Source organism: Syngnathus scovelli, chromosome 2 (assembly GCF_024217435.2).
Source record: "Syngnathus scovelli strain Florida chromosome 2, RoL_Ssco_1.2, whole genome shotgun sequence".
Classification (NCBI taxonomy): Eukaryota; Metazoa; Chordata; class Actinopteri; order Syngnathiformes; family Syngnathidae; genus Syngnathus; species Syngnathus scovelli.
The window spans coordinates 13,961,245-13,986,312 of NC_090848.1; the positions used below are offsets into that span (position 1 = coordinate 13,961,245).

General features: G+C 39.3%; 1 protein-coding gene and 1 long non-coding RNA gene across 4 annotated transcripts in view; one reads left to right on the forward strand and one right to left on the reverse strand.

Moving 5' to 3' along the window:
• The first annotated feature begins 1,227 nt into the window (after positions 1–1,227).
• Positions 1,228–25,068, forward strand: part of LOC125988853 (uncharacterized) — a 32,621-nt gene continuing 8,780 nt past the window's right edge. The window contains exons 1-3 of one of the 3 annotated variants that reach the window (XR_007488511.1): positions 1,228–1,540; positions 3,933–4,028; positions 11,563–11,651. This is a non-coding gene — a long non-coding RNA (uncharacterized lncRNA). The remainder of the gene's footprint in view (positions 1,541–3,932; positions 4,029–11,562; positions 11,652–25,068) is intronic. The other 2 variants (XR_007488513.1, XR_007488512.1) reach the window with 2 other exon arrangements.
• Positions 3,686–7,429, reverse strand: LOC125988850 (neuropeptides B/W receptor type 2). The gene is made up of 2 exons (XM_049754532.2): positions 7,249–7,429; positions 3,686–7,166 (listed from the first exon to the last, which is right to left on the reverse strand). The coding sequence occupies exon 2, from the start codon at positions 6,777–6,779 to the stop codon at positions 5,760–5,762; it is 1,020 nt and encodes a 339-aa protein (XP_049610489.1). The 5' UTR covers positions 6,780–7,166; positions 7,249–7,429; the 3' UTR covers positions 3,686–5,759.

Genomic DNA, 25,068 nt, shown 5'->3' on the forward strand with positions numbered 1-25,068 from the left:
AACTCTATTGAGTTAGTAACAAGTGAAGCACGCCGTCTTCCTGGGTCACAGTCAGAAGCACTTTAGTCAACTTGTGCCAGTCCGTGAGAGCATCTGGGTTGGATTATGGGATGTGGGTACTAATGAATAGGTATTTGTAATCAGGAAAACTTCAAATTAGAGCATGTCATTTAGAGGAGGGCAATATGGTGACTATTAGTTTAGTGTTCAGGGTTCCGAAGCAGCTGCTTTTGCACATCCTCCGATGAAGAATATTTAATCATGCTCTTCCCTTCAGCGTACACAAAGGAACTCAAAGACTGACAGTTGACAGTCAGCAGCTGTCAGTAACGCTCTGCAATTTTCTCCCAGTAGTTTACTTGTCTGAATGAACACGCAAACCAAAACAAGCAGGAAATAGGAGACAGTACATATTTCACTTGTGAAATCAATGGCCCATTTTTGTAAGCAGGTTACGTTGCTGCCTGTTTTTGCCAAATCATGGCAGCAAAGCACAACTTTGGTCTAAACCAGGGGTGTCAAACAAATTTTTTTCACGGGCCACATTGTAGTCATAGCTTCTTTCGGAGGGCCATTATGACTGTCAACCCAAATCAAAGCATGAGCACCTCTTATTATATACAATCAAATCTACAAAACAAACTGACAAATAACTCGTTTTCAAATCATATGAGTAAAAACTGGTCAAATATATTAAAAAAAAGATATTATTAAAAGTGAAGACATTTGCAATTCTAGTAATGACACAAATTTGTCTTCGCGGGCCACATAAAATGATGTGACGGGCCGTATCTGGCCCCCGGGCCTTGAATTTGACACCTGTGGTCTAAACGAAGCTTCTCAACCCAGTTCATCGAGATTCCATAAATTGGCTAAATCGGTGTGTCCTCAGGCTTTTTCTCTCAACTTGCTTCTCTTCAACTTTGGATCGTACTCAAGATGTCATTCTCAGTGTCCAAAATGTTTTTTGACCTATCTTTGAGACTCACAGCATTGTGAATGCTGTGCAGTCAAACTCCTATTTTGCAAAGCTCGCTTCACTCAAAACACTCAGGCGGAAACAAAATTATTAAATTATTATACATCTGAATGCTGTAGCACAAGGATCACTTAAGTCCAGTCCAGTTTTACATGCATCCCTACTAACACACCTGATTCAAATCATCAGGATCTTTAGCAGGCTTATATAGAGCTTGCTGTTGAGCCGCACCCAAAACAGGCTTGAGCCCATGAGGATCGTGACACAATGTCACAGCAATTGTTGAAAACAGATAGTTGGGTCTCTGTAATGCCCGTTCGCCAAGTACAAGTACAAAATTAAACAACTAAATAGTCTATAGTTATCTGCCTTTCTGACTATGTGTCTATGAGCGAGCCATTTTGCACTCCCACAGTCATAAAACAGTGCAAGTAATTAATTTAATAGCGCCCCCCACATTGAGTTAGTCAAACAATGACACAATCAGCTCGGCTGGCTGAAGTTTCAAAGAGGGAAAAAAATGAAAGCTGCGGCTGAAGCACTATCATCCAAAGCCAGAAGGTAAGCAGACCGCGGTGCTAGCATGGATTAGTGCTGACTAACAGTGTGACCAGCACTTGCTTCTGATAATAATATTTGAATATTGCTTGGATAAGTTGTCCATGTTTGGGTGGTAGTAGTGTTTGCTGAGTTTAATTTGATGATGGAATAATACAAATGACATAGAAGCAAGGAGGAATCAATAAGATTCAAAGAAGCAATATGTTCTTGATTTTAGAGAATTGTTTAATGTTATGGGCTCCAAGTATGATTCATGATGAAGGCATTGTATCCCTGCCAGCAAGTTTCAGTTTTTTGTTCAAAAATTCCCTGAACACAAATAAGCTGAATTATTTGAAAAGAAAAAGCAAAGCCATGGGAACATGTTTTAATGGCATAAAAGCCCGAGCCAGCGCTACTTAGCTTTTGTTTTCAAAGTACGTAGGAGCATTTTAAAATAGAACAAGAGAGGGTAATTATGCATGCGTTTTATTTTTAATTGTGCCAATAATTGAGAATACAAATTATTTTTTTATTAAGTATATTTTAAAGTCTGTATTTTTGTACTCGACACTAAGGGTGTTCTTAAAAGCATTCCACAGTCACCTTCTTGAATAAATGTTAACAAAATGAGATCAAATGCAGACCCCCCTGACGCAAATTGATTGAAATCAGAAATGTACTCTTAGGACCTTTAAATCCAGCCAAATAGTAGTTAAGGCCTCGATTTTATTAAATAATTTCATTTAAAAACAGCCTTCATGTCATATAGACTAAAGCACATCAATGTTTTATATTTACATTTTTCCGTTTGACCTTTGTGTGGCCAGGACACCTTAACGAGAACTGGTCTCATGCATACTAATTATCATATTGTGGCGAAGTGTAGGCTGGAGGGAACACGGACGAGACCGTTAGACGCCATTTTACCTTCGGGTGATCAACAAAGCGTGGGTCAAACTCATTTACCTGATAACGGTTTAATCTTCTCATCGCTCAGACGGACACTCAGTGGCAGAGAGGACGCGCATGTGAGCCGCATCCTCGAACAAATAACACTGAAGGACCTCCTTTGCAGTTCGAATGCATTTTCTTTCATTTCTTCAAAACCGGGATGCTCTTACGAGGTTATTTAGGAATGCTCAAGCACCCATTAATTTTATTTTAACTCCCATAGGAATACTTAACCCTTGCACGCACAATCTGTTTGGGTCAAATCTGACTCGTTTTGCCATTTGGCCATTATTCCCAACTGGATTTTTTTTTTTTCCCCCCCTTTGGGCCTTGCATATTACCTGCCAAAATAAACAACACTGCAAAATAGTTCACTTCTCTTATATTGTTCTACATTTGTTGAACAATCTTGAGTTAAAACAAAATCATAAAAATGTTCATATGATAATGTTCTACTCTCTGGGTTATTTAGCTTTCAGAATGTCATTCTAGTTCATGATTATTTGCATTTCACAGCATTCCAAAACCCAATTGTAGTCATTATTATTACTAGTAATATTAGTAGTAGTATCTATATAGAAGTTAACGTTCAATTCAACCAGCACTGAGTAACGATGACTGCAGCAGTCAACCATGATTACGCCTAACAAACAGAATCGTGTGCCACTAGCGCCTCTCGGTGGTCAAAGCACATTTTATCAACCTCTGTATATCTACTTTTTGTCTTTTTGTTCTTTTGTGCGTGCATGCATCTGTCCGTCCATCCGTCCGTCCATCCATCCATGCATGAAAGTCCTAAACTCTGCACCCAAAACAGCAGGGTACTCTCATGGCAAACGGATCTGAGAGAGTTTCTGATGACCTCTTCTCATTTTGACCACATAAATCTGCTCGTCCTCTATTTTTAAACACGAGGCTCTTCAGATTATTATGGACATGGTCAGTGTGATGGTTGAGTGGGGTGATTCCTAGCCTGAGTGTTGTGACACGTTACTGTGAGGGGTTAGCAGGTCAATCATTTAATTGGTCTAAAAATTGTTAGTCGTTTACTCATGATTTAGCAATACGGCAGAAGATACAATTACAATGTTCCAAAACCTAAATATCAAATTAATCGAAGAGCCAAAATTACCCATTGGGTTGTGTTGCTTGTTTAAATGTCATGGATAGAGTTCTTGTACTTTGATTAATTTTCAGACATTTCACACCATCTTGAGCTTTATTCATGATTTTATTTGTGAAGGCATACATTCCAATGAATTCTTTGCTGTTTGCAGAAGACTACAAATATATGGTACAAATACAAAGTCGGTGAAATAAAGAACAAGCACTTTTCCATCAAGCACTTTAGTTTTTATGTGCTATGCATTCATGATGAGGGGAAGCAGCAGCCGGTTGATAAGAAACTGGGACCTTTTGGCGGCAGGTCACTAATTCATTCTGCCGCTGTTTGGCTCAGTGCAGATGGACATGACCTTGGGAACGAGCCCAGTATCCATTTGGACCATGGCCTCACCAAATGACAACCGATCGATGTGCGTGCAGGTGATTTAAGGTTTGTACGGGGAGACAACTGTCCGTCAAAACTTGAATATACAGCAGACCCAACTACAAATGGTCCTTTTCAGTCACCGAACAGCCGACACGTGGAAAAACAACGAAGCAGTCATGTGCAATTATATAACAATGCACCCAAATCACATTTGATGTGTGTATACAATTAATGGAAACTCACAAGGCGAGAGAAAGTTGTCGCAGGCAAGTTAAGTCTTAAAAGTTTAGCAAACTGGCTGAATAAAAAAAGCACAAAAGCTAACCAGTAACCTTGATGACTTAAATCTCTTCAGCGTTGACTCAAAAGCAACGAATCTTTCATTTGAAATACCTTGAACACTTTTAGAAATTCAACACATTGCTTTCTCAATGGTAAACAGACAATAGGTGAAGCTTTCAGAAGAAATATTTGTGATCTTCACAGCATGAGCAGTTCAGATAATAGATGAATGGATTTCCACCGATATCTACAACAACAAAAGCAAAAGACAAACGATGCAACTTCAATTAAAGACCAAACGGTTCCGTACATACAGTATTGCCGATGTGCCAAAATGTTCAGAATAAAGATCGACTGGTTAATAACAGAGAAAAATGGAACCCTAAAAAGAATCAAATAGACTTTTAATCAGATGCAAGTGGGACAAATTTTGAGGATTACATTGTTAAAATATGGTGATGGGAAAAGGATAAAATAAAATGTTTTGCTATCTTGCCAAATGACGTCATACTAATAAAAAGAAAATACGAACATAAGGCTTGCTATCCTCAAATTTCGTTACCAAATTAAATGTAATGTCTATTAGAAAGAACAACAGGTACTGGTGGTTTTGAATAATAAGCATAATTGTGGTTCCCATGTATAAAGAGGCAAAAGTAAATTCATTATTTTCTTTGAATAATCTGTCTTTTGTCTGCGTGTAAATCTTTTGACGGTAAAACAGAAACTAAGTAGTTTCATGACAAGGGCAAAGTATGACTGTTGTAATGAGCGTCTAGATTTGCACAGGGGGCGACAAAAGCTCAGAAATTCATCAATTACAGAAAGGGTAGGGTACCTGTCTCGTGTTTTGTTACTTCAGTGTTACTGCAAGTAACACGCGTCAAACGTCTACGCCAGCATTAACAGTCAGCCTTAACACCAACTTAATGACAAAGACCGTCATGAACTCTATGAATAGTCATTATAAAATATTTCTGTAGATTTGCAAATGAATACTTTTGCGGGGGGGAAAGGCAGTTATGGTTTTGATATGCCCCGCGAGAAAATGGTGCAAACTATTATCTACTTTTGAGAACACTTTATGAATAATAATGTTGTCCCTGCATTTGCACAGCTTTTCCTCCCCCATATTCATGTGTTACATCAGACCAATAAACTTTAAACCATCTTAACAAACTGTTCCTCAAAATAATCCTGGAATTACACACATTAATATTGATAAACATTCGTTTTGTTTCATACATGTGATGACACGTGCAACAACAAAGTCTGAAAATGTGTTCACATTTTATTATTTAGTTAATATCAGCACTTGAGTCTTTGCTGGTTGTTTTCAGATCCTTAATTGTTTAACGCAACACGAAATGTGGCGAGGAGAATTTAGTTAGTCGAACCTACAAACTCTGAGATTTATACATTGATTTATTTTACTGGTGTAGCTTGGGTAAATGTTCCTTTTCTTTTTTTTTTTTTTTTTTTTTTAACTCATTACGTGCCTGTACCATCAGCTCATGCTGGACTACATTCCAGCATCTTCTTGAAGGCTTTCCTGAAACTGTCATCCAGGAAGGCATAGAGAAATGGGTTGAGACAGGAGTTGGCGTAGCTGAGGCTGGTGATGAAGTAGGAGATCCCGATAACTAGAGGTGTGGGCCTCAGGTCGGTGGTCAGGGCCACAATGGTGCTGAGATGGAACGGCGTCCAGCAGAACAAGCAGACGGCCAAGACGATGAAAACCATAACGGTGACTTTCTTCTTGGCTTTGTCCAGCGCTTTGGCGTTGCTGTTGAGGCGCATGTTTCTCAACTTGTAGAGCATCATGGTGTACAAGATGCAAATGGTGGACACCGGGATGGCAAAGCCCAAGATGTGGGTGTAGATCCGACTGGCTTTGAACCACAAGCTCTCCGGTGCGGGGAAGCTGAGCACGCAGCTTTTCCTGCCGTCGCTGGGATCGATGTAAACCCCGGCGAAAATGCTGAAGGGTACCACGATGAGGATGACGAGAACCCACACGCACAAGGAAATGATCTTGGCCGCCCGGTAGGTGCGGTACGGCATGCGCTTGGACCTCACCGTGGCCAGGACCACCAGGTAGCGGTCCACGCTCATCACAGTCAGGAAGTAGATACTGGAAAAGATGTTATAGTGATCAATGCTGAGGATGATTTTGCACAAAACCTCCCCGAAGGGCCAGTAGTGCAGCAGGTGCTCGGCGATGCTGATGGGGAGCACCAATGTGAACAAGTCGTCGGCGATGGCCAGGTTGAGGATGAACATATTGGTGACCGTCTTCATCTTAGGGGCTTTGAGGATCACATAGATGACGGCCGTGTTGCCGGTCAGGCCCACGGCGCAAATGACAGAGTAGATGATGGGCAAGATGACGTAGATGTCGGCGTAGAAGTAGAAGTCGGACCCGAGCGTGCAGTTCAAGTCGGTGCGGTTGCCCGAGGAGATTGCGTAGAAGTCGACCGAGTCGTCGCACAGCGGCGGGGCAAAGACGCCGGGGTCAGACACGTTCTCCATCTTTCCGACGGCAACCCGAGAGTCCCTAATGATTCATATCGAAGGATGCGTCAGGATAATTCCGGAGAGACGTCTTCATGCACGCTTGAGGTTAAAAAAATCAATCAAATGAGTCTAAGTGAGGTGTGGTAAGATCCTTATGGAGGTCTTGACCATACAGCTGCAAAAAAGTAAATGATAAATAATCCTGACTGCTGGATTTTCTTTTAAAAGTCTGCTCGGAGTTCAGGTAAACAACAAACTGTGAATCCACTTGTATTCTTCTAACATCGAAGCCCGTCAGCCGACTGAATCTCTTCTGCCTCCTGGAAAGTGTCCCTTCCAAGAGCTGTTCTGTGCTCTTCTACCAGGTGGCCCCCGCTCCGTCCTCCTCCTAATTTAGGCACCCTGGAGACAGAGCAATTTTGGATGGAGCATGTTCAAAATATCAAATAGCAAATGAAGCAGATTTTAAATGAACAAAAATTACCTTCAGTAATGAGATCCAGGAGAATGGAGGAGCAATGACTTGAGCGGCAGCTGAAAACAAACATCTGATGTCATATTTTTAAAGAAGCTATGACATGTTTTGAACTAGTGTAAGGAAGAGACTCTTCAGCCACCGTGGCATTCTGCCTCTTCGCTCCTCCTCCGACTCCTCAGCCGCTCCTCCTCGCACCGGCATCTGTTGAAGCGCGCTCTCGCTCTCTCTCTCTTTCTGTCTCTCTCTCGCTCTCTTTCGCTCTGGGCTTTAATTCTACTAGTTTCTCTATCAAATGTGCTTATAATCCTCAGTAACAATTGGGAGGGTTAGGGTTAACGTTGGTTGGCATGAAGCAGTTTGGCAGGGGGCTTCCCCGGGGCCTCGTCTTGATTGAACGTGCTCAGAGAAACTCATTAGGAGACATCCTAATCATATGCCAAAGCCACCCACATCAAGCTAATCTGGAAAAAGTAGGTCTGTGCTGAGCTTCTCACCATGTTCATTCCATTATCTTGTTCTTTTGGATGCCACCTACAGCGCAAGCCAACAGGTGAGGGTTTAAAGATAGTACATTAGCTTAAATGTTTGCCTCAGCAACCGCCAAATCCACATTTGACGGTACCCATAAACTGCCAAAAACGACTGAGTGGAAAGCTTGTTCCCACCGCTGTTGAACAGCACATGATTGAAAAGGAAATAAAAGTTTAATTCCAAAATAGGCTATTACCCGCTACCAATATTTGAGAAGATAATTAGTTTCTTCAAATGACAAGACTCACAAACCCGTGTCTATGTAAATGAAACTGTTTTATAACTTTGAATCATGAATACTGATTGGATTCTGTTGTTTTTTTTAAGTTAATGTCAACTTTGGGATCAAAACAAAAGAGAATAATTATCTTTATGACTCAATGCAGCGGTTAGTTAAGGAAATAATGTTTTGGGTTTTTTTTTCAATCAAAGTGTGGAGTTGTGGACAAGTCATGGGTCTAATTCAAAATTGAGGTTGTCAAAAACCCTGGAGCTTTTTAGCAAAACTGTTGTCATGGAAACTTGTCCTGTAACATGTGGAGACTTTTTCGCCTCTTCTTGGTATGAAGCAACATTTTGACACGTCAGATTTCCTCCAGCACCCACACACTCTAGTACTTGGGAAGTCAACAAGGACCTCATATAAGAAATTAAATGAGAACTATTTTTAAATCACTGACCACCGCTCATCATCTTTCTAGCTTTTCCCTCTTTGGATATTTTAAAACACCCAAATCTCCGTGGATCCTCTTAACTTTAATTCAAAGCAAAAGTACAATACAAACAGAATATTTTATCTTCAAAACATCCCCAGATCCCGCCTCAGGGCTGAGTCCATATTGTTTTTGTGCTTCAACTTTCTGTTTGTTGGTCTGATCAAAAACCTGTGAGTCAGATTTCTAACTTTTTGCTCTCACTAGGCGTGCATCCCAGGTGTCCCAAAATGCTCGACAGTGTGATTGGCTGAATCTTTTCTATGAGGCTTAACATAAAACTTAAAATATGGCCTTAACAACGCACAGCATGTCACATGACCTTTATTTTTTTTAAAAACACACATACAATGTCAGATGATGTTGTTTTAGTGTAGTGTTTTATTAAGTCAATGAGAACTTGTTTTCACCATGTGTGTGACTTGAAAAGAGAAAATAAAGTCCATGATCTACAAAAACAAAATGACAAAATGAAACCGCCTGATCTATTAAACGTCATGAAAATACTGCATTTGAATAAACCCCGAAACCAAAAGTACAATTTACGATCAAAGATTTGACCATTTGAAAGCAGATAAAAGGAAGCAATTGGCAGCATTTTGATTATATCTCTGACATCGGACCTTAAAAGCTCCTGTGATGGTCCATTAGCACATACAAAGATTTGCCGGGGTCATAAATGTCCTGACAACTGCTCAGAAATGAACCCGTCTCACCCGACAGTGTTTGGAATACACTCAACGCTATGACAACATTAAAGAGCGACTGCATCAGTAGGTGAGCTACCATCCAGAATTCCTTTGATGCTGAAAGCACCGGTAGTGGCTATTGTGGGATTTAAAAAAAAGTAATAAAATTAGAAGAATGAATGTGTTAAAGAAAATGGTCAGGAAAAGACGGTAACTAGCTGAGCTAAATTGATATAAAAACAATTAACTCTTCACAGGGAGACACAGCCAAATGTATCGAGATATTAACACGCCAGGACAGTTAAACTGAGGTATAATACTAAGCAGGGTCTTTTTTCTGCTTTTTGAAATATGTGCAGTTGTTACAAAAAGTGAAATCATTTTGAAAGGGAAAGTAGAAAGAAAAAACGGATAGTGTGTTTGCACTATCATAACTGCGAATGCATCACATTCAAACTCGTGCTCAGATCTCAGTTTATTGTTTTTTTTATCCTCATAATAGGAATTTTTTACGAGGTTCTATTTAAAACTCCCAAAACCTGGCATTTGAACAAGGCTTTGAAAGCCCTTTATGTGTATTGAATGATTTTGTGCTTTACCAGATGATCCCAGTTCCAAGCCAGGCATATGGGGGGCAGCTCTTTGTAATCCAACTAAACCAGGCGTTGCCCTCCTACTGTATGATTCACTGACAAATAAGAAGCAACACATGAGAAATTGGTTTAACTGTAATAAGATTTTGCAGCAACAAAACTACTTTCAACATGATCATCATCAAGAAAAACCTTTCTCTTTAATCATGACCTTTTATTATTATTTTGGTTTGTTTTTGACTACTGCTTAGTAGTACATATACTATACTCCTTTAATCAAACAAGAATCACCATTTGACAGAAGCAGCATGTCATAATAGCCATCTCATCATATTGCAGTTCATACATTTGGTTTTGGGAGTCAGAATAAAACAAAGACATTAATTTAGTTTTTTTGGGGAAAAAATAACCTTTCAATAGCACCCTATTTATTTATTTATTTAATTTATTAATTTGTTCATTCGTTCGTTCGTACCTGCTTGACGGTTTTGAATGTGTCAAGCAGGTAACATCTACAATTTCTACTTGTATGAACAAAAAAATCTGCAGTATATAAAAAACTATTGATTTTGAAAGATGATTGCCAAGGTACCTACCGTCCAGAGTCATAGACTAATTTGCAGCAGTGCACATTGTAACACACATAATCACTTGTGTCGCATGTACACATAATCACAGACACTTAGCAACAGCGGCTATCAGACTACAAATGTAAGCGTGCGTTATCTATGGCCTGTTCAGACTTCATTAAAGACCTCGGTAATTGACTTGCGGCTAAAAGACATTCAGAGGTGAAAGAAATAAACAAGGTGAAATTTTTCTCCCCACTATGCATCAACTCTTGGAAACACTTTCAGACATTAAGAAGCAAAGTGTGAAATGATTAAAGATGTTGATATTTATTTATCTTATCCTTGACATTTATCCGATTTAATATTTGGAAAACTCGCACAAGGAGAACATGATAACTCAAACACAGTAGGATTTAAACACAGAAACTCTTAGCTGTGAGGCTGATGTCTTCATCAGTTGTACACCGTGCTGCGGAACATTTACCCGTCTGGCGTGATATAATGTCCATTAGGATGTCCAACCAGGCTGTATAAACCAGCTCACCTTTGCTCACTTCTCCCTGCTGCTTGTGACAGAGAGAGTTACCGACCCGCTTCAAATTAGAGTCCAATTCCAGCGCATTAGGTTTTTCACTTAGACCAGACCATGGCCGGCTCTCTTCCACGATCCGATTTTCTGCAGTCTGCCGACATCCAATAATCACAAATCTACTTGGATTCTGATAAATGAGAGCAATAAAAATGAAAGGGTTCTCACCTGTGCTTCACCACTGAATCGATTTTCTTCCTCCTAATCTGTCTATGTCAAAGACCACGAGGTTTCTCAGCGTTTTCACAAACAAGAGACCCCTCAAAGTTGAAAGCATAAAAATCTCTTAAAATTTAGGAACATATATATATATATCATTGTTTCTCTAAAAGCCGAAAGCTAATAATTTCTTCATTATTCATTTCTATGAAAGTAGCGCCACCTACGTCTTTTGTCCTGCCCTTCTTTAGAAGAGTATAAAGTGATCATTGTGAGTTCATTCAATGACACACACACAAAAGTAGATGATTTAACACACACGCATAAAGAATGCTTTTATCTCACCAGAATGAAATCAAGGTAATTATTAGTCATATCCCAGAGGAGGAGGCCTTAAGTTAATTTGAGGTTTCTTCAATAATTGCGTTTCAAGGCGACACAACCTAATCAGAATTTATCTTTTCTTTTTGCCAGCCATGAGTGGAACAATGTTGTATTTCTTCAGCCTATCAATCCCTGATGAAAAAGTCGTATTTGGACCCTCCAGGATCACACTGACCCAGGTGCTTTTCTTTCTTTTTTAAGTGTGCCTGGCAAGGTTTCATATCACAGAAAAGGTGTGATGAGAGGGCGGTAATCGTTCCTGAGGCTCGGCTGCACCTTTCAGGAGGCAGACAGTTACTATTTTGTGAATCTCCAGTGAGTCCGCAAGTTTCTTTATCAAAGTAAATGAATTACTTTCTCATCTACGAGATACAATACTTTTTTTTTGCATCCGAGGGTACTCGACAAAAATCTTTTTTATGATTATTCAATACCAAATTTCCTTCAAAGGAGCATTTTTCTTTGAAAAAGAAATCCTGACTCACTGCAGTCATAATTCAATTTGACAAAAGCTGTGACACATCTTGTTACCGTGGAGATGTATTGGAGGTCCACACCAGGACATGTTGACTTGGGTGTCTTATTGTCATGAGCTTATGCAAGATGTGGTCCTGGTCAACTCCAACTGCAGCTGTCTTATCATGAATTATGCAGCCTGCAGTTCTTGGCCCAATTTTGGTGTTGTCTGAAAAAAAAAAAAAAAATGTTTTGTCCCTCATTGAAAAAACAACAACAAAACCAACACTACGCGGCATTGCAGCCGTAAATCTCTCGATATTCATATTTAATGTTTGGGGATTGGAAGCACACATTGATGAATAAAATATTAAATAAGATTACAGGCGCTAACAGAAGGATTTAAGATGCAATGGCATGAGTGGGTCCATTGTGTTCAAAGGTAATGTGATATGCATTATTTACAATTTTAATTTGAGTGCCTGGATCATTTGTTTCAGCAATCAGGACAAGGATTTTTCTTTCTTGTTTTTTGTCGCCGTGATCAGCTGTTCGCACACCCCCTGAGGTCAAATCTGCGCCACAACACTTTCATCAGCCTGTCTTAGAGCCAAAGTGCACCAGTCGCTACAACATCCTCTCGAGGTTGCTTGTGTTGGTTGCAAATGAAAAAAAATGTGATGACACCTCTCCCAAATCGAGAAAACGGAATGCGGAACGACATCAGTCAACCTGATAGCCATCAGGATGCACAGTCTGGGGGCAGAGGCAGCTGTGAACGCCACATGAGCAAATCGAAATTATTTTACCATTACGTCAGTAGACCCAACTTAAAATGACACCCAGAACTAATTGACGACATCAGATAGCTTTTGCTTTCGCGTCGTAATCCAAACAAACACGATAGATCTAGTACTTATCATACTTGAAAATGGAACTCGGAGTACTTTATAGAAATAAAAACAAACAATGGAAATAGTAACTCATACACATATGGATAACTGGACAACATGATAACTTATTGGGCAGTGACACCTTCCTTTTTTTCCCCCTCCAAAACTGCCAATATGTAAATGTAAAAAATATTTTACCATCATTAGGAAGTCATTTGGTTGTTAGTTAGTTAGTTAGTTAGTTAGTTAGTTAGTTAGTTAGTTAGTTAGTTAGTTAGTTAGTTAGTTAGTTAGTTAGTTAGTTAGTTAGTTAGTTAGTTAGTTAGTTAGTTAGTTAGTGACACAAAAATCTGACACTCATTTCTCATGAAGCCTTCAATTTGGAGGGATGATATTTTACCATCATTAGGAAGTCATTTGGTTGTTAGTTAGTTAGTTAGTTAGTTAGTTAGTTAGTTAGTTAGTTAGTTAGTTAGTTAGTTAGTTAGTTAGTTAGTTAGTTAGTTAGTTAGTTAGTTAGTGACACAAAAATCTGACACTCATTTCTCATGAAGCCTTCAATTTGGAGGGATGACATTCTCCAATCAGGAACTCATTCACCGTAATTGTGGTTGCACAGCTGAATTAAAAATGCCAACAAAGGACCGAATTTTCATTGTTAGTGAAGTCCCATTGGAACAATCTCATCCTTGCCCCAAAGAGCACGTTATTTGTCGAGGCCTCTCATTTTGTAGTAGACCCTACCCCAATATGCCAGCCAGAATAATCTTGATTAAAAAAAAAAAAAGAAAAGTTTCATCTTAGAATCATGCTCCCGGTAGCACACGGTATGATTTGTGTTGAGGGAGGGATGTCGTTTATGCTGCCGTTTCCAAAATGTGATGTTGCACCAGCAGCCTTGCATCTTTTCACAGAACAGAAAGACAACCAACAGGAAACAAACACTCCGATTCCCCGAAGTGAAATAGGCACCAAGCAGCTATTAAGCAATATTACTTTGCAACCAGAGTCGTCTGTTTCTGGCTGAATGAAATCCGCTCCTCTTCAGTTTTGGATTATTATTACTTGAGGGAAACCAGTTTACAGAAGTGGGTGGATGGATCTATCAAAATGTCAAATATTTTCACATAAAATGGAAACTTTCTGATTCCCTCAAGACGGCGAGAGAAGAGTTCTTGCGTTTGTCCTGCTGAAGAGAAATGATTACAGTAAAGATGTGTCAATCTGTATTTATAATTTGCAAATCATTCGTGCCGCTCCCTTACTAACGTTGAACTTATTTGGGTTCATTGCAGTTTTCTCAGAAGTTGGATCATTACTGACTTTTGTAGTTATAACACTTTGCTTCAAAAGCAAGAGGAGTTGAAACAGAATGTGGTGTGAAAGAGGTAGGAGCAGCTCACCGGCAGCAATCACACCTTCATCAAGCACCCCGGCCGGTTACCTTTCGATCCGGCATGGCTATCAATCTTGGTCCTCTCGCTAAATGAGCTGAACGAACGTCCGAGGCTACTCGTGCTTCGGCGGTAGTTATTCACTATACATGTGCTTTCGGGCGACAATCACTCCAAATAAATATTTAACCTGAGCTATTTGTATTTGATGCAAGCCAAATTACACATCAAGTCGAAAAGTAGCATTTGCAGTTTTTTTTTTGTTTGTTTGTTTTTAAGTATCAATGTGATAACCGCAGCTTTCCTTACTGAGGAACTGGTAAACAACAGGATTTTCACCAGACGTTTCTTCTGAGCACTCTCCTGACACACGAGGGAATTTTTTGACCTCTTCCTCTCACCCCACCATGAAATATTCAAGTGCATGCAAGGTTGAAGACTGTGGAAAGGTGTGTGTGTGCGTGTTTGTCTGTCAAATCCATGAAAAGAAATCACGATTTCCTTTTTTTTTTTCTTACTAGTGTCGGTATTGCTCTACGTCAGCTGTGTACTGTCCCATATCGCACGAGTTTGGGTCTTTAATTATTGATAGAGTGAAAATTCAATGCGCTGTGACCATGCCACATGGCAGCTGCATTTCGGGCTCATCTGGGACATCCAATGAGAAGGATGAGATCCAGGAAGTTGTTCACCTCAGGGTGATTTGGCTTTTTGAATTGGCACATTACATATGGAAATTCTTCTTCTTGTCAGTTGGACAACTTTTATGACTTTTTAACTTGAGAAAGAAAGATATTCATGAAAGTGAAGCACAATCTTGGGACTAATTAAAAACCATTGCTGCTAGTCGTGAGCATTTATATATTTTTTTCCTTAAAGTTTTTCAGATTACATTACTTGAAGTCGTGTCGAAGAACTTATTTGACAAGTCAGTCTAGTTTTCACACAAAACTACTGCATGTGGATTCATTTTAATGTCGCAACCTTTTTTGAAAGGTTATTCTACGCAACACAATCTCTCTTTTATGTATTCTCTCCGTATGGAAGGATGGAATCATATCAAACTTAATGTTTAAAAAAAATAGGGGACCTTTGTAACTTTAATGACTTCACAGAAATCTCACTACACTTCTCAGCAAGATCCTTAAAGTCATTCATCCTATATTGATTCCGTGCCAACCTTTAAATCCCCTGAAATAAAACAATCACGAGTTCCAACCTCTTTGTATATTGATCTGTTGGACTATGAGAAATCCTCTGACAGATTGTAAAATGAAATATCATGCAAGGTTTCTCGTAACTCGCAACTAACTTCACGCTGTGAAGACATCAAACACGAGACAGGATCCAGTGCACGCTGTAAACACAGCTAGCTTATCTTCATTTTGCACTTTGAGGGTCACCATTATTGGCTGGCCCTGAACTTCTAACCGTAGAACAGTGGTGGCTTTTAGCTGTGCGGTTTTGTGTGCATGTGCCGCAGCAGGTGTTGGGAAAATGTCAACAGTGTGTCTATTTTGTGTGAAAGGGCGTCCTTTAAAGGGCAGCAATACACTTTTAAACGTCTTCATTGCTTACTCTTGCATCAAAAGAAAATTGACAAAGCACAGAAAATATTTGAGCAAAATATATAATAAAAAAAATCCGTACCTCATCTAGCCTTGAAATTTCTTTGTATGGAAACATCACTGTGTGGATGGATGGATGGATGGATGGATGGATGGATGGATGGATGGATGGATGGATGGATGGATGGATGGATGGATGGATGGATGGATGGATGGATGGATGGATGCCCACTTTCGACATTGATCTTTGCAATATTTATGGAAATACCAGCTGCAGGCATTTGATAAGTTCCTCTATAAAAATAAAAACCCAATGATCACTTTACTTCAAAAAGAGATTTCTACCATTTGTCAGTCCCAATTAAACGTAAAATAAAGTTCTATCTAATCTTCCATTCTCATCAATCTGAATTTGACGCAAAACAGGAAATGTGAGACACAGCTGTGTGAAGATGGCAATGCAATGCACAGATCATTTTGTGTCAATGTGATTTATTACAGGGAATAGCCGCATTCAGCAAAACTAGCAAAAATAAAATCAAACAATCCACGCAACAACAGTTACAACAAATTACGAGGGGGTGTAACAGTGTTTTCCTCTCGATCAGTGATATTGATGTCTCTTCAGGCCTGGCTTTAAATTTTCATCATTTCGTTCTCCACCCGACCCACTACATGAGCTGTTATCAACTTCAAAGTAAAATCCACACAGCAGGATGCTGAGGCAGCGCAGTGAGATGAAAAGAGAGCATTTAGTAATTTCACTTTAGCCAATTTTACCACCAGCGGTCGAGTCCAACTGGTGCTTTCCTAACAATTGCTGTATTCCAAACACAATCTGAACCCTAGTTTCAAACCCTTTTACAATTATTATTTTTTTCTAAACAAGAAGCCCAAAGTGTCCAGAGTTACTTGCTTTTTCCCAAACAATTTAAGTAAAATTAGTGAGCACGAGTTACTTGTGGATGTGAAAGGAGGGCATTGTGACTGAGAATGACAAGCTAAGCCACCAAGTTTTTTCCACAGCACGCGTGGTCTAATTACTCCTATTTGAAGTCTAACGATTGCTAATGGGTGTCACAGTGTGAAGCATCCCTGCTCGTGTGCCAACCATTTTTTGTGTTAAAAGCATTCGCCGCTAATATGGGCAACAGGCAGAGGCAACACAATAGAGCTGCTACTTTCAAGCAAAGGGAACACGCTGTTGGATTTAATAAAAAGAAAACGTGGAGGCGAAGTGTGAATATGAATACAATGCAAGTGCTTTGGTGGAGAGATGCAGCTGGAGCACAGGAGGTACGGGTTGTGATGTGTCAAAGAGCAGGAAAGAGAAAAAGAACCTGAACCCAACGGAAGATGCTAGAGAGTTCACATCAATGAGAAATAGTGCAACTGTGAAATATGAAAAAGTAGGGGGGGGGAGCAATTTGAAGGACATTATTTAAACAGTATTTCCAAATCAAAAAGGAAAAGAAGGCATGCCATAATACTCAATTTAAAATAGCTAACAAAAAAAAGGAAAACATGTTAAGCCCTTTTCTGTTTCTGTGATTAAGGGCGATGGGCTATAAATAACTGACTCGATATGATGTATGAGAACAGATGCAGACTGAACAAACCCAGGCAGCTAAATACAGCACACAAAAAAAGCCAAAAGATTTTATTTCGTCATATTACTGATCCATTTCTGCCTTTCATTTGTGTGAAATAAACAAAAAATGTGTGAAGAAAAAGACTTTGGTTGAGAGTCACTCAGAGGTCTGATGAGATTTGTGGATGAGGCAAAGTGCATTTGGGAATCAAAGGAGAGAGCATGAACACAATGGCTGGGGATAGGGGGGGGGGGGTGAATTCCAGCACTGTGCAAATCATGAGGGCGGGAAGTCGGGATGCGTTCTGTTCTTTGAACCGGCCTTTTGTAATAATTGATAGGAGCAGGCTTCAGATTTATTTTTACACTCTCATTTTTCTGTAATAGAATGCGTAGCAGTGACTATGTAGACAGGCGAAGCAGAAAGGCAAAAGAGGTTACAGTCAGGCAGCACAGATTGCAGCAAGGGACACACAATCAATTGCGAGAGAGCATTTCAATAAAATGAGAGTGCATACGGGCAAGATAAAAAAGGAACAAATTTGAGCACATTTTAAAATCAATAGTTTAAAGGTAGCGCGTAAATTTAATTTTAATATCAGGTAGTCTCCACAAACAACCTGCAATAGTTACAATACCATAAATAAAAATATTATCTTTTTGATGGGCATTAGTATTTAAGATTTTTAGGAGTAAATTGCCAATATTTTCAACAATATAAATTATGCATATTTGATAGAATGATTTTTTTCAATTAATAATTTTACACACAATTGGGTAGATGAAGCAACATAGAGAAAAAACATGAAGAACTACTTGGAAGATGAGCTGAGATAACCAGTTCTTCAAATTCTCATGACAAGAGAACACCTCTCACATTTTCATGTTGCATGGACAAAAATGTTCAGTACTCATTTTGAGTCTCATTACACCCTAAAAGGAACTGCAGGATAACTGCACAGCCGGACGACCTGTGTGGTCTGAGAGCCCCGTTAGATGATGTTCTCTCTTTCAGGCTGGGGCTCACATCACTCATCCATTGTCGGGCTGTGATAAGAGTTCTTTTCACACATGTCGATAAGTATCGAGGTGCGAGATGACAACCGGAGTTGTGACTAATATCAAAGGTGGCTAGAACAAGAACGAATGTGCCTTTCTTGAAGAGACTCGTTTAATGATTTTAAAAGAAATCACTACGGAGCCTTTAATGTTGAGCACAATAATGGGATGTCGGTCCAATTTAATCAGGTTTGATAGGTGGGGGTTCATGAGGGGTGGGAGCAATGGCTCAGTGGAGACACAGCGGCAGATGGTTGGCAGCTAATGAAAACTAGTTGCGGTGGCTTTTCACAACTGGGAATTTGTTAGGGGTTGAAATCCAACTTGGTGATGGTGTGACTATGAATACTTTGACGGTCAGTGTCCACGTTTCCACTTCACAGTGATGCTTTGACTAACAAGTAGAATTTTATGACCATAATAGTAACCCAAATCAACTTTCTCCGTTGAAATTAATAGTGATATCATTGGCATCTGATTTATTTATTTTTAATTATGACTTTTTTTTTTTTTATTTAAGTTGCTTACCAATTTTCAAACTATAATTTCCTGATTGGCTTTGTATAATCGGACCAAACCACCTCCACACGGGCATGTATCGTCCAAGCCAGTGGCTTGCGGAGGACGATGTTATCGGATGCAAACTGCGTCAGTGAGCATCATAATTGTTGACGATGAATGAATATTTTGTCATCACATGGTTTGACTTGAATCTCTGGTGTTGATCTGAAAACAAGACACTTCTTTCTGATATCGGTGAAGCTGGAAGGAAGAAATTGTTGGAGTGGACAGCGGCCGCTCCATCAGGAAATGAGATTAATATGATTAGAAAATGAAAAACTTGATTAGCGCTATCACTCCCATCATAATAAGGCCGTAGTCCTCCTCCTAAGACCAACTAGAGGCGATGCAATCACACAACCTCGCCCATCATCCTCCCAACAACAAGCTGCTTTGGTCATCATTCCTTCATAATTTTAGCTGTGCAAAAGTATCGCCTCGCCGCCCGTAATTTTCCCTGCAGAAGACGACGACGTGGCTGAGTCGGCGCTCCTTTTCATTATTACAACCAAACTCTTACTTCATCCGCAGCATTACAATGATGTGATCGCCCTACGGCTCCGGTGATAACGACGATAACGACTTTCCACGCAGCTTCGCCTTTGACGCACTGAGATAGGGACATTAAATTCACATATGAACTAGAATTAGTTTTTCCCCCATCTTTCTTCCCACTTCTCTAACAAGGTAACATGGAGGTGCCGGTGCATGCATTTATCATCATTTTATCTGTCATTTCAACTAATGCTCTGTTCATTCAAAAAAGAACATCTCAAATCTACAATTGCTCAGAACATGGCTGCTCGAATTTATGTGTCTTTTCACGACAATTGAATGCAGGTCAGACAATAATTGGCAAATAAGATTAGAACAGGACAATGTCTTCCCTAAAGGAGAGCATAATGTGGCACAATGTGTATTTTTTCGAGGGATGCTTTTCTTTCTCAGCAAAGGTTACTAAGACCACTTGATTTCACACATCGCAGCGCCTCACATCTTTTGGGTGATCACAAAGCGGTGAAAATGAATGTGATGACTCTTCTAAAAGCACTCGAGTTCCTACTTGGAAAAAGAACATTCATCAGTGACCTTTTCGACTGCTCATATACATACACTACAGACAGGCTCCTAATAATTTGGGGGGTTTCTTTTTTTTTTTACTTTAGCTTTTCAAATTCAGTTTTCATTTTATATATGCCGTATTTTCCGCACTATAAGTCGCACCTAAAAACCTCCAGTTTTCACAAAAGCCGAAAGTGCGCCTTATAATCCGGTGCGCCTTATATATGGATTCGTGGATGAGGACTAATTTATTAAAGTAAGCTTTACGTGTATATTTTGTGTGTTGTGTGATATTAACGTTTGAGCAACGTTGAGTTATCGATATAGTGTTATTGTTTTCACTATTTTGAGTGTTACTATACTGTGATTGCATTAACGTTTGAGCAACGTTGTTATTTATTCTATGCGCCTTCTAATCCGGTGCGCTTTATATATCGACAAAGTTTTAAAATGGGCCATTCATTGAAGGTGTGCCTTATAATCCGGTGCGCCTTACAGTGCGGAAAATACGGTATATACATGTATGTCTACACACACAACTGTTCAAAAGTTTGGGGTCACTTAAGATATAATCGCTCTATCAATGAGGATAACATTAAATTGATCAGGAATACATTCTATACATTGTTAATGTGGTAAATGACTATATTAGCTGCAAATGTCTTGTTTTTAATGCAATATTTCCATAAAGGCCCATTTCCAGCAACCATCCCGCCAGTGTTCTAATGGTCCATGGAGTTTTTTAATTGTGTTAGAAGGCTAATGGCTGATTCTAAAACTCTTGTTAGTTTTAATGCAAATCATTAAACTGTCTGGGTGACCCCAAGCCTTTTAACGGTATGCTTGATCACAAGCAGCCAACATACGAAGCAATGTCATATTTAGCAGAAAACAGAAAAGTATTGAATTCAGATTACTATGCTTTTGGTGTTTTTTGCGGTCACTTGTCAGCTGTAAATTTCCTGAAATAATTTTCGAGATGCCCGCAACCCTTGGGAGGCGAAGCGGTTTAGATCATGGATGAATGGATAGTGTTCGAGATTTGTTGTGCGCGTACTGGGTCGGTACGGTTCGATTGCTGTTCCGGTTGTGCAACCAAAGCATGTACTGAGTGACTCCCAAAGGCCAATATACTGTACAATTGTTACAGCATATAAAGCACTTGAATGGAAAAAATGTAAATATGATGACAAGTATTCTTTTCATAGATATTTATAACAGTAGTCAACATCCTAGCTAATTCTTGGTTTAAATCATTACCGGTTATAAAAGACAAATTATCATTTCATTATCACTCCTAGTTTCCATAGGTTGTGCGTCATGAGTACCTTTCAATCCAATAATGCCTTTCCAGCTCTCCTCATTATTGCCCACGTGATTATTGAATTCGATACTCCACAAAACAAGGCTGGAGGACTTTCCAACACCCGCTGGTTGGTAATAAGCTTCTGTTTGGTGTATCGGTAAAACATCTCACAGAAATGTGACGCTACACAGCTTCTGACAAAAAATGAATTGTTTCCACATGTTTGAGAGAAAAATCATTCATATTTTTGTGTTAGAGATTAGCAAGTAGCAACACTTACCTTTCCTGACAAATCCCCAACAGGAACTTTGCTACCTCGGCGAGCAGAGGTGAAAGTAATTTGGCCAGAGATCTAATTACACACCGTGCGTGTCAACTGAAACTTTGCAATTAAGTGTGAGCAAATTGGAGAGAGTGCAATGGCTTGAACCCAATTAATATGCACAGGTAAACATAATGACGGAGTGACATTAGATCCATTACTGCTGCAGCTGTAATGGTTACCATTAAAGATTGGACAACCAAATGAACAATGAATGAAAAGCCAATCAATCGTGATGAAGTCAGACTGTGCGGAAAGACGTAACTTAAAGAGACGTACAAGTCGACGTCATACCTTGTGCTGACATCACAGAGTGAAATCTTCAACGATTGTAAAATCTGGATGTTTTTTTATGTTGACACTAGAAAAGATTCAATCCCATTAAAAATGAGGACATCATTTGATCTAAAAATGGTGTTGTGCACACACATTTCGGAAAAATATGCTCAATTGTCTTTCTACTTTGCTACATCAGGCTTCTGTTTATCACCACTTTTTGTTTCCTGTTCTGGGTCACATGAGTTAAAATTTTACCTGAATTTTAGTCAAATTCCAAATCCATCCGGTAGTTGGTAGTAGTAGGTTGGTCTGACGTGGATTTCACACTGGTGGCTTGTTAAGCGTATGATCACCGATAGTGAATCCTCTGTCAGACAACGGCGTTGCCATGGTAATACTAAGGCTTTTTGTGATTTGAATTCCCAAAGAGGCACTGTGTAATTGACGTCATTAGCTGTCGACAAGTTGTGAATTTCACTCTGTTAGGCATATCTCCCTCTATGAGTGTTCTCTTGACACATCTCAATTATAGGTTTTATATGCTAAATAGACTTGTGACAAGACAATGACCTCCATTTTGGCATCTGATTATTTCCTTGCTATGAGTCTCTAATAAAGATAATCTGTTTTCCAAAGAACTAATTAGCATTAAAGTATCTTCCAAGCACTAACATCAGAATGAGCCTTCTTGCCTGGCATTTTATTTACCCTTTTATGTGTGTGCATGTATTTGTGCCTGTTTGTGTGTATTTGTATGTGTCACCATGAGCGTTAATTAAGTGGAGACATGTGAGTGTAGACCTATCATCACCAGGAACTACCGTATCCAAAGAAAATAGTACACTGTACACCCGAGTTTAATACTTTCAGCCACAAATCCACTTTAGAAGTCGGCAATTTGGCCATCGTCGCTTCATTTAACTTATTTAATTAGGGTGCATGCATTATTATGCATTGCGTTGGTCTCCTGTCATAGGGCTCTGCCAATTACCGGAATTGGAAGGATGTACGCAAACAACATCCTCAACCTATTTCAATTCATCCCCAAAAGATTTAAAAAGTACTGAAGCCTAAAAGAAGTGTTTTTGTTTTGGTATGAGTACAGTAGGTGACATTTGATGTTCACTTATTTACGACAGCAATGCCAAAGCAACGCAATGCGCTCAATCTTAAAATGTCATTTTGTTCATAAAATCAAGGATGATGTTTGTTGTGAACTGGCATCAAACTAAATTGATAAGATTGACGTTCAAGAGATAAAGCACCAACGCAGAGATTCATGACTCACATGGTGGTAAAGCTGAGTGTTTATTAGATGCGGCGAGAAAGAATCAATCTGCATTATTCTACAAACAATACTCAAATAATCTCCTTGAGTGGACCAGACAGCTGCAAGATGGAATCTCGCCATGTTTCCATGGTGGAGAAGATTAAACCAGCTTAGTTACAATAACACATCACAGCTCCCGCTAACTGTCGTCACAGCAACCAGTGAGGTCTGCTCCTCCACCGGAACCATTGGCTGATTTTGCATAGTTTAGACTTTAAAATGGCATCATGATAAACCTTGCCGAGGTGTGCCGTAAATTCATTAAATGACCACCACTGGTGCTTATTTGAGAATGACACCAAAATTATGTGCACCCCTGCTTATAGTACAGTAAGCAGTCTTGAGTAAATGCAAAATGCACATATTAGACGACAAGTCCGTTCAGGTCATCTGTGACAAGTCCAGTTAATTTTTTCATATCATTTTATCAGTTCACTGTGTTCAGGGTTCATTTCCTTCCCTTTCAAGTAACAACATAACACATCCTTATCGGTATCTTACGCTCCACTAATGAAGACAGATCACTTTATCTACCTTGTGGAGGAGGACACACACATACACACACACAATCACAGCATGACTGACAGATATCTGTAACATGCAGGACCTACCTTGATTCAACTGTTTCAGTGTGTACTTTTTCTACTAAATCTAATTAATTATTGAGCACACTTAAACAACATCGTTATTACTAATCACATTGCATTCTGGAGTTTGATTCTCGTAAACAATGTTTGAGACTGCAACTCCTCGCATGTGTGCAAGGCCTGTGGCGCTCACAGACGCATGTCTTTGTTTGTTTGTTTGTTTGTTTGTTTGTTTGTTTGTTTGTTTGTTTGTTTGTTTGTTTGTTTGTTTGTTTGTTTGTTTGTTTGTTTGTTTGTGGTGACAACATTTTTGCAGTATAGCAGGCAATATCGGCATTTCTCACACAAGTGCAAGCGTCTGAAACGACTTTACTAAAACAAATATGTTTTTTTCCCTATTCGTTAAAGTTTCGTGTGTAGAAGGCAATTTCAAAAGATCTCAGACATGCTAGTTTCAGGAAAATAAGATGATTGCTTTACCAAATGACAAACATTTTCAAAGTTCCTACAGATTTCATTTTCATTCTTCTAAATCCATTTAAAATAAATATAGAAAATAACTCTTCATTTAATAAAAATAAGGAACTGAATTGAATGTTAAATGGCAGCTTTGACATGAATCATCGTGAATGGAAAGATGTCAACATCTGATGAACCAACTGTTCCACAAACTGCTTGCCATAACACAAATTATGTCTGAATAACAACCCCCACACACACAGACACACACACTGTACACATACATTGAGCTGCACAGTGGAAGCGAATTATCAGAAAGACAGTAAATGCGAATATCATTTGCATTCATATTTTACGGCGCTTGTGAGCTCAGACACTTTAATTAAAGTCTAGCGAGTCGGTCGGGTGAAACCCCGCTTGGCCACTTGGCTGCCTGTAACATGGGATTAAATCTGACGCAGCCAGGAGCTCAGAGAGATTAACGGGAGTTTAGTGATCGATGGGTAAGATAGCAGAAATTCGATTGGGACATGGTCGACATGATGAGAGGAGTAAACATTGAAAGGACAGATAAAAACTGTGGTTAAAATAACCACGAGGAATGGTGAAGCTCACTGATGGCCACAAAATAAAAACAGATAATGATTTAGAGGAAAAAAAAACAAAGAAAAAATTAGTCATTTGGGTGCTCAGTTTAGTAGATTTGATTTCTAGGTTAAATACGTATCT

Bases quoted from the DNA above. Each gene is read 5' to 3' on its own strand.
- LOC125988850 (XM_049754532.2), bottom strand. From the start codon at position 6,779: ATGGAGAACGTGTCTGACCCCGGCGTCTTTGCCCCGCCGCTGTGCGAC.